At 36.8% G+C, this 10,763-nt stretch overlaps 1 protein-coding gene across 2 annotated transcripts; it reads right to left on the bottom strand.

Annotated features, from left to right (window-relative positions):
- Window positions 1-739: 739 nt before the first annotated feature.
- On the bottom strand, window positions 740-9,978 carry MSMO1 (methylsterol monooxygenase 1). 2 transcript variants are annotated; one of them, XM_081959281.1, is made up of 6 exons: window positions 9,943-9,978; window positions 7,608-7,903; window positions 5,631-5,779; window positions 5,057-5,183; window positions 4,270-4,424; window positions 740-1,552 (listed from the first exon to the last, which is right to left on the bottom strand). In XM_081959281.1, the coding sequence occupies exons 2-6, from the start codon at window positions 7,860-7,862 to the stop codon at window positions 1,345-1,347; spliced, it is 894 nt and encodes a 297-aa protein (XP_081815407.1). In that variant the 5' UTR covers window positions 7,863-7,903; window positions 9,943-9,978; the 3' UTR covers window positions 740-1,344. The 2 variants fall into 2 exon arrangements, with proteins under 2 accessions (XP_081815407.1, XP_081815408.1); XM_081959282.1 differs by lacking the exon at window positions 9,943-9,978 and adding an exon at window positions 9,915-9,932.
- Between the last annotated feature and the right edge of the window lie 785 nt (window positions 9,979-10,763).

The raw sequence follows: 10,763 nt of genomic DNA, 5'->3' as shown, positions 1-10,763 counted from the left end.
TGGGTCCTCAAACTATGGCCCATGGGCAGATACAGCCCACTGAAGCCATTAAGCCAGCCTGCGCGGGATCACGAGGCTATCCCGCCCATATCACCCCGCCTACCCGCTAGCCCCCACCTGATTTCTGGAGGCTGAGGAGGCCAAAAACGGGACACATGGAGGCCTCTGGAGGCCAAAACCAGAGAGGGAGGGAGACACACACAAACAGAAGTCCCTCATACACACCCCAAGGCAGCCACATCCCTTCACTAATCTGCCTTCCACCCCCAGGAGCATAACAAATTAAAAGTTTAATTTATATGTATTGTTTGGACTGCTAAATTGGCCACCCCCACCCAGTCACCTGACCACTTAGCAACGCCCCCCCCCCCCAGCTTGTCTGCCCACCCCAACAGTCTGAAAGACCATGAATTGGCCCCGTTTAAAAAGTTTGAAGACCCTAATCTAAAGTCTCCACTATCAAATTTCATATTCAGTTCTAATTATCAATACCTGCCATTGTGTATTAACAGAAAGTAAAATTGTTGCTACAAACATAGGACTTTTTCAATCCATGCAACTTTTAAGAAGGCTTGTATATTTACAATTATAGATGATTAAAGTTTAAGAGTAAATACCTGCAAAAATTAGTAAGAAATCATTCTTTTTTTGTTTTGTTTTTTTAGGAACAAACCAAAAGGAACCAAGGAATTCCTTTTATAAGGAAAGGAACCTTTTAAAAAAAGAAACCAGGCAATAATAGCCTGAACCCAAATATTATTTTTATTTGCAATACAGAAAAATGACAAAGAAATCAACCACAGCTATTTTAAGACAAATTAGCTTAATAATCAAATCAGCAATTTACAGTTATGTGTAATACAGATTACAATAAAATTCATTAAAAACAAAGTAAAAAGATTTTTTTTTTTGGAAATTAAAAGGGTTTCTTAAATCTTTTTTTTACACCTAATTGAGAAAAGAGGATTGCTGCAAACTTCTAATTGGTGAATTCAATGTAGCTGTTCTAAAGTTCTAAACTTTAGGATTCCCATTAATGCAAGAAACCTCTCTTATTTTAATGTATATCTTTTTTTTACATAATTAATTTGTTTAATCGTTTGATCATATTTAACATTTTTTTAAATATATACTGTATTTGTTTGAGATATCTATAAGAAAAAGCACAATCATTTGGAAACTGCATCAGTGAATGTTTCTCCTGCTGCAAACCTAAACTTAGTTTGTTTGTTAAAAGCCACATTTTGCTTTCAATTGCAATACTTGTTAAGTTTTCTAGTTTTAAGCAAAAATAAGAGGCCTTTTCCCTCTTTGGTGCTCCAAAGAGTGTTGCAAATGGGAAATTTACTCCATCTTTTTTTCCACTGTGTCTTTCTCTTGCTTCATTTTGTCTTTGTAAGAATTGTATTGTGAATCAGTTCCAAATAATTTATCCCACCATGTGAAGGTTGAAGAGTAATTTCCAATGAAGTTCATATGATGGAAGTCATGAAAGCGAGAGCCACCATAAAAGGGCAGCAAATGTAAAGGATTCAAAGGAATATCATAGCCACTGAAAGGAAAAACAATGGAATGCACCTTTTAATAATGAAATATTTCTCACATTTGATGTATAATTTGTTTAGTGCTAAAGGTTTGAAATGGGATCTTGTATCTATTTGGGAATAGGTCCCTCTGAGTTTCATATATATATTCCAGAAAAATTATGTGTCTATTCAGACTGCTACACTTATAACATGTAGAAAAATAAAATAAAAAACTAATATAATAGTAAATTCTAATACAAGTTTCTATATGGTCATTAGATTCCATAAACCTAGTCAAGCATGAGTTATTCATATTTTTCATTTTCTCCCACAGTATCTGCCAGCCAATCTGACATGGCAGGATTGGTGCACTTTTGAGTTCCATTGATTAAACGAACCCTATTTTTCTATCAGAACCCTAGAAAAATGCCTTTCTCTGTACCAACAACTGCCCTCTGGAATGTGGTTCCTCACAAGATTTGAATGGCCCAGCCATCTGATGTTTCCAAGGGCCTTGAAAATCTAGCTCTTTGTCCAGGGTTTTGGTGAGTGTAACTCAAGGCCCTTTTTCTTTGTTCCCATCCATGTTTGTTAACTCTGCCATCTTTGCTCTTTTTAAAAATTCGTTTTAAATGTTTTTAACGATTTGTAATCTGCCTCAATTTGCTGAGTGTCAGTGGCATATAAACTTAATATATCATTATTATGGTTTGTCACAGAGTCAGCCAGTTGTTCAGACTGGAGTTAGCATTTTTATCTGCCTACTGGTTTTAAAGATAACATCATGGAGTGTAAGCCGTCCTAAACTAAAGTTGCATTTTGCAATTGGTTGGTTTGGTCATGCCAAACCATGGTGCACCAGATGTTTTGGGATTACGCCACAGGGGTCTATTATTATTGGTACTGCCATTACCTTCTTTTGCCACAGTTCTTTGATTCTGATGTCTCCAGGTACTGTCACATTGAGTCTTTTTGTCTTTCTTATTAACAATTGTTAGGTTTGGAGAGTTATATGGCAGATTCCCATCTGTTTGAAATCCAATGTTCTAGAGCAGGGGTGTCAAAACACATGGCTTGCGGGCTGCATACGGCCCGCGCAGGCCACACCCATCTTGGCTCTGCAAGCGCAAATACCACCCTGATATGGCCCGCGATGCAATCAGGTTTGACACTCCTGTTCTAAAGCAATTTAGCTTCTTCATTATCTATTATTTCTTCTATTTTGTGGCCCCACCAGTTCTTGCCTGCAAGCAAATAATATTTCTTGGAGATCTTTCAATTCACCATTGTTGCTATTTTGTCATGCCATTACTTGTAATCAGTTTGGGCAAACTTTCTGCAGCAAACTAGGTGATCCACTGTTTCTACAGCTTCTTTGAAGAGGCAGCATTTGCTGACTGTTGGTGTCTTCTCCATTCCTGCTTTCTATGCATTGAGAACCCAGATTGTTGGGACGATATGCTGACTCTGTAAACTGCTTAGAGAGGGCTGTAAAGCACTATGAAGCAGTATATAAGTCTAAGTGCTGTTGCTATTGTTCTTAAGGTTAGGTCTTCTGCAACCAGAATTAGTTTCCCTCTGTCTCTTTCTTCAACTTTCTTGCTCTCAGCTATTGCCAGGTCTCTCCAATACTTAATAAGCTTTCATAGTATGCTAGCTTCAATGCATCTTCTTCAGTCCAGATATACATCCAATGTTTTTTTTTTCTTTTTCAACTGTCTTGCAACATTCTACACCTACCTATTTTCCTTGGTAAGTAGATTCTGTCAACATTGCTGTTTGGATGAAGGGCATGATTCATTGTCATTATTTTTCTGGTCTTCCTATCTAGGACTTTTAATTCTGCTTGACTCCAGTACGCTATTCCAGCTGTGTATCTAATAAGTGGAATCACCAAGCTACTAACTGCCTTTATGATATTTCCTCTACTGAATTGGGACTTCAAAATTGTCTTCACTCTCATGATATATTCACTTCTAACCTTTTTCTTGTTATCGAAGTGCTTGATATTGTCAGCTTGAAGGATGCCCAAGTATTAGTAGTGATCGTCTTCATCCAGACTCTTGATGGCATTTCCATAGAGAATCTTGATTGCTTCCCTTTTCACTATTTTCCCCCAGTTGATGGTTGGGCTGGCACGTTTATCCAGTTTAAATTGGTTTGGTTTGGTTCCATTGCAATATCTTGGATGTATATAGGGAGTATCTTGAGAAGCAATTCTGTTTCAGATGGTGTTTCTTCATGCAGCTTCAGTTCGTCTATGTAAAATAGGATAGTCTGGAGATGTTTTTGATGTTTTGATAGCCATGACTTGATGATATTGTTGATAATAACAAGCAGTAGTGGCAATAGTGAATCTCCTTGAAATCTCTTGACATTAACCTCTCCTAGTCTATCACCACTGACCAATAACTATATCTTCCATTGTGCATCTTTACACAAAACCTCTGGTGTTTGTACTGACTCCTGTTATTTCTAGGCTCCTGATTTTTCTTGTCCATTTCTATTTTTATTACAAGTTCTTTCATTTCAGCTTATGTTTTATTCTAATCAACTTTCTTTATATAGGCAGCATTTTTGTACTTTTTATGTAAAATACTTTTTTGTATCTTTCATACTTCTTTCCCCTATCGGCATCTTAACTATTCGAAAAAATAACTATTTTTTCAAATAGTTATGTTTAAATAATTTTAAAATTTCTAAATCTGAACGCAAGAATTATAAATAAGTAACAGAAGATTACCTGTGAACATCAATGGTCTCTATCAAACGACAAATTAACCATGCCCATAGAAAAATTAGGTGATTACATAAGAAAATTACTCCAATGAAGAATCCAGTTCCAAGGATTAGAGTTTCTAAAGGATGTGCATACTCAGCTTGCATCCCAAATGGTGCCTGAAGAAAAGTATACAGAAAAGGTTTGTGCATCTGTATCCATACTGAAGAAAAAATTCATATATATGCTTTAATATGACTATTTCAGGACATTTTCTTCCTTCATGTGCTAACCTTGAACTCAAACATTGTCAGGAAATGTAAGCCTGAATAAATTGAATACATTACTAAATGTAAGAATATTTGCTACTGCTAACACCATTCAGCTCCTTAAAACAGTAGTTCCTTATATAACTGTGTGGATACTGTATGTCTTAAAGACACACAAATACGATTCTATAGATCTTATGTATTCAATGAAATAGAAATTAGTTATTCAAATAAAATTGACAAATGTACAAATGTTGTACAAAAATATTGTTGGTTTACTGCAATGTTTAAAACTCTTCACCTTTTGTAAACCTTTCTGGCTCATATAGTAGGAAGAAGAGTAAATAAATCATATAGATAAATAATAAACCTGTTGGTTTCTTCTCCCTATTTCTAAAAATAATAACACATGTCCATTACATGAAATTTTAAGGCTGTAATCATGTACTGAAACAGGTTCCAGTGAGTTGCATGGAATGTTCTTATTGGTAAGTACATATACAACTAAACCATGTAAACCAAAAACTTAAGAAATTACATACAATAAATTCATGATGTAGTTTGTGGATGTATTTATATATTCTCTTATGATGAAGTAGTCGATGCATGAAATAATGCCAGGTATCTTCAATCACAGCACATCCAAAACACCGAGTAACTATCACAAACCTTTAAAAGAAAATTAGCTTTTGAGATGTATGTATGTATGTATGTGCAATCTCTCCAATGACCAATGCTAGAAATCTGACATATCATACACAGAAATTTTAATAAAACATTTTTCCCTCTTGGAGCAACAAGCACAGCAAAATAAATTGCTGTTTGAGATAGACAGTTACATAGTAGTTACATAGATGTAGAATGTATAGAGATTAACAGACAATTAGGAATAACAGGCACTGCTTCCCTGCAACTAGACTATGAAATTAAGGTTTCACTCTGTCATTTTTAATAAATTTGAAATTACTGAACCACAGATTCAAAAACATTTTTGGTCAAACTTCTAGAAATTTCTCCCAAACCCAGATCTTCATCAGCATAATATCAATATTTTTAATGTGTGGAAATATGTATTTTTAAGAAACAAATAATGAAAAATAGTTGAATATTGCTTACCATCTTGGCATCCTTTCCCAGTCATAAGGAATATTAAAATATTCTGTGAAATAAAAGGTACCACATATGAGAGGCAGCTGAATAACAAAGTGATTGAACATAAGTGTTTTGAAACATTTCCATTGTCCTGTCCATGTTTCTGGTTTATCCTATAACAGCAGCAAATAAACAAAAATAATTAAAATAGTGCATGTAGGAAACTGATCACATCTTAACCACAGGCTCTCTTTCCAACTACAATGCCAACATCACAAAATGTCCTTATGTTATGTACTTCTATTGAAGTACAGAAGAACATGTCCTATTTCGAGTAGCAGGTCTGGCCTAATTATAACCATAATCGTAACTGCATTTATCATCTATTTAAACCTTCCTGGATGGCTTTTTAAATTTTATACTGGGGTTTTAATGGGTTTTAAAATTGTTCTTAATATTTAATTGGTTTTGGGATTTTATAACAGACCGTGTGTGTGAGTTGTTTATGTTGCATGTCTTATGTCTTATGTCATTTTATTGTTTTGATTACGAATGGTCTGTACACCGCCCCGAGTCCCTCCGGGGAGAGGGGGCGGTCTATAAATTAAATAAACTATAAACTATAAACTATGGCACATGTAAATATTTGAGGTTATACAGTTTTGGCCTTGCCCTCTATCCCATATGCCTATGTTTATTCCAAGTATTGAGACAGGAAAATTACTGCCCATTCATAATGATTCTCTTAATTAAGAATACAATATTAGGCAAGTTTACTTACAGACGTAGCTGTCATTATGTTCAATGGTATTTTCTCCATAAGTATGGATAGGCCTGCAGCAAAGTAAGCTGCTTAACTTGAGTTCAACTATTGCACTGCAAAATGTGCATTCATGATTTGAATATAAACCATCTGATTTTTTTAAAATTAGAGAAGTGTTCTCTGATTATTTTTAATTTTGATTTTATTTGTCCTGCACTAAGATGTTGGCTAATAATTTCAGGTGAGATTTCTTCTGATGCACTTTAGTCAATGCAAATATTAGCGAGGATTCATTTCAGACACATGTTTGCCCAATCTCCTCTTAAAAACTTCCAGTGTTGAAGCATTCACAACTTCGGAAGGCAAGTTGTTCCACTGGTTAATTGCTCTCACTGTCAACAAATTTCTCCTTAGTTCTAGGTGGCTTCTCTACTTGATTAGTTTCCATCCACTGCTTCTTGTCCTACCCTCAGGTGCTTTCGAGAATAGCTTGACTCCCTCTTCTTCATAGCAACCCCTAAGATATTGGCACACTGCTATCATGTCACCCCTAGTCCTTTCTTCTCATTAAACTCAAGAAAGCCAATTCTAGCAACCATTCTTTATGTTTTAGCCTCATGTCACGTAATCATTTTGTTGCTCTTCTCTGCACTCTTGCTAGAGTCTCAACATCTTTTTTACATTGTGCCAACCAAAGCTAGATGCAGTATACCAAGTGTGGCCTTACTGAGGCATTATAAACAGGACTTTAACTCCATCACTGAATGAGATGTTGCTGAACATGAATGTTATTTATTTTTATCCTCCTATTTTATAAGTAGCTCAAGACAGCAAACATACTTAAATGTCCTTTCGCCTATTCTCCCCACAACCCTGGGAGATGGTTGGGTTGAGACGACAGGCCCAAAGTCACTCAGATGGATGGATGAACATATCTCTCAAAAGTTTTAACAATCTCAAAACATCTCAACAAACACTTTAACATAATACAAATTCTGATATAATAGTAATCTATCTTACACATAAACTGCATTTCCCTAACCAATGGTCTTGCCCTCCTTACTCCCATCTCACCCCAATTTAAATCCTGCATTAGTATGATAAAGCGAGTTGCATATAGTAAACATTTATACATTTTAATGAATTCTTAGCTAAACAAAGTGCTACTAAACTCCTGCTAATGTTTTAGCCCTATAAATTAAAACATAGCTCTCTTCGTTGTTAAAAATCCATCTTACCTTCTGTATTTTATATTTTTGCATATAAGGTATAAACTGAAATACAAATCCAGGTAAGCATATTAAAAAATATAAAAGCTCATGAGCAAGAAGTGAACCCCACGTCGCAATCTGAAATTTAGTGTAATTGTCCAGCATATAGGTCCAAGCATTTTTAAATGGTTGCTGTAGTGGATTCTCAGGCAGCAAGGAGTCAATGTATTCTACAGCAAAGTAGGCAGAATGTAGTATCTCAAAACTATTGTTATTCATCATCGTTCAGTTGTGGCACATTACACTGTTTCTTAACGAAGTTTCTATTAATCTGTAAAATGTCAAATTGAGAGAACTCGATAAATGGTAAGCAGCAGTACAATATTAATATTTTTATTCTGTATATCAACTCTTCAACCAGCACACGTTACACAAACCGGTTTACGATTGCTAGAACTTAAACTTGCAGATAGGTACGTTTTGAGAGTGGTTTCATCTAGAGCCCATGTAAATATTCCATAAAGAATGAGATTCATAATTGTCCCCATTCTGAGCATATGGATTTGATTTGCATTTTGACTATGGTCTCATATCAGGTACCTGTAAAAACATACATGTAGAAGTCAAAACAGACATGGCTCAGGGCCTTAGCCACAGCGTCCCTATTATTTAATATAATTACCAGTAAAGGCATTTTGCATAGAGAATAGGGTACACCTGACTACTTATTCTATCTGTTGCTTTCCAGAGGTGTCGCAATGCAATTCTAATTGCTGAATAATTGTAATGGATTTCTAGATACAGATGGATGTAATTTGATGATGGCTTCACATGAATCTATGATAAAAGCAGTTAGATGCCTCAGAATTCTGAGTTTATCCAGGTTTATTTTAATTTATGTAATTATTTATAGGTGAAGGTTCCCCTCGCACATATATGCTAGTCGTTCCCGACTCTAGGGGGCGGTGCTCATCTCCATTTCAAAGCCAAAGAGCCAGCACTGTCCGAAGACATCTCCGTGTTCATGTGGCCGACATGATTAGAAGCGCTGTTACCTTCCCACCAAAGGTGGTTCCTATTTTTCTACTTGCATTTTTATGTGCTTTTGAACTGCTAGGTTGGCAGAAGCTGAGACAAGTAATGGGAGCTCAATCCATTATGCGGTGCTAGGGATTCGAACTGCCAACCCTTCTGATCGACAAGCTCAGGGTCTTAGCCACTGAGCCACCACGTCCCTATTATTTAATATAATCACCAGTAAAGGCATACAGCTGACTATAGAGCTGGTACAGCTCTCTACTTATTCTACCTGTTGCTTTCCAGAGATGTTGTGATACATTCTAATTGCGAATTGCTACACTTAAAAAAACATCAGGTTGGGCAATGTTTGTCTAGATTAGAATATTTGATAAGGAATGGAAAACACAGATTTTAATCTCCACTCAAAATTTTAAGCCATTCAATAATTCCGATCTGTATTGGAACTTTGTGAAAATATCATGGGGGACAGATAAATTGCCTTGAGTGCCTTGGAAAAAAGTCCAGGACCAAGTTAGCTTTATTCAGACATTTCCTTATTTTCCCACAACAGGCAACCATTATGAGTAAACCTCCCGAAAGTACCTTTCAATTATCACCTCATCTGCAGAAAACAGATCTCCCCTCCCTAATTCAGAAATCTGCTTTGTTTCTTGACAAAGAAACATTTATTTATTATTATTATTTTGGTTTGTCAAGCATGTACGATAAAACAAGTATGAATATATAACATGTAAACATATAAGTATAAGCAGATGTAATATGTATACAAGAAATGGATACAAATAAATGGGAACATTAGGACGGGGACAGCGCTGGTGCGCTTATGCACGCCCCCTTACAGACCTCTTAGGAATGGGGTGAGACCCATGGTAGACAGTTTAAAGTTTTGGGGATTATTTAAAAAGATAACGCATTACAGCATTGTTTTATTTATTACGTGCCTACCGTCCTTGTATTCGTATTCATTTCACGCATTCATAATCATGTCTATACTTTATATCTGTTATCTAATTCATACTCGACGAAATAAAATGTAAAAAAATGCTATCCCCCACCCCGCCAACACACACATTAATAAAACGGTATAAGAAATCACGCACACGTAGACAGACAAACAAACATGCGGAGGGCATTTGTCATTCTTGGGGGATGTTTAATACGATAACATACTGAAAGGCGATGAAATTCATTTCGAAAGTGCCTCTTCCTGCATTTCCTCCTCCTGATGAGACCGGTTAATTACGCTGCAAAAAAACGTGGAAACGCACAGGGTCCACACAACCAAGCAGTCACCTTAAAGCGAGGGCTCCGGTTCACTTACCTGACGCAGCTCTCTCCGGCAAGCTCCGGGGGAGAAATCCACCCTCTAGGAGATCTCTTAGAAAGACGCTCGCGGGGATAGCGACGCTGCTCCGATTGGCTGAAGCGCGAGGTGCCGTCACTATCAGGCGTGCGCTCGCTCGACAACACAGGAAGGGTTACTATTGGAGGGAGGGATGGAGTGAGGATGGGTAGGTTCCTGGGGGCAGCCTATAACAGAACATCCCGTCGAGGATAGGCGGGCTATTATAGGAGATATCAGTTACCATGGAAACCGCAAGAGTTCCCTATTCTGTTGTGGTTCTGTTTGAACGAAAACGTTATTTGATAGAGGCCGGTTAAGGGAATGTAGGCTTTCACGGTCATATTGAATAAAGTTAAATAAATAACTTAAGCTACCTGGCAAACGAAACATTTCGATTTTCTACACACGTAAAAAAACGAGGCTCCATTATTGCTTTTAGTAGTCCCAGTCTGGGCTGAAACTGGCCTTAAAGACACACAATTTGCAGCCCAGATGCGGCCAATCAGTTATGGAATCTTACTGGCCAAGTTCTCACCTTTTTCCTACTTGGAAGTGTGCTTTATTCAGCCAGCTAGTTCTTGTTTGTATCATATTTTCAAGGCGAAGGAGTATATGAATCAATATGAATCGATATTGGCTTCTGCTTATATTATTGTGTTGAAAGAAATGTCCTTCTGGGTTCGGCTCCAAGTGGGGAAAAAGACACTGGAGACATGGAGGCTGCTTGGAAAGATGGTTTAATGGTGGACAGGACCACATGGCTTGAGCCCTGAACAGAAAAGGTGATCACATGCTTC

The sequence above is a fragment of the Natrix helvetica genome (genome assembly GCF_964273705.1).
Source record: "Natrix helvetica genome assembly, chromosome: 7".
NCBI classification, from domain to species: Eukaryota; Metazoa; Chordata; class Lepidosauria; order Squamata; family Natricidae; genus Natrix; species Natrix helvetica.
This window is presented reverse-complemented; position numbering and strand designations above follow the sequence as displayed.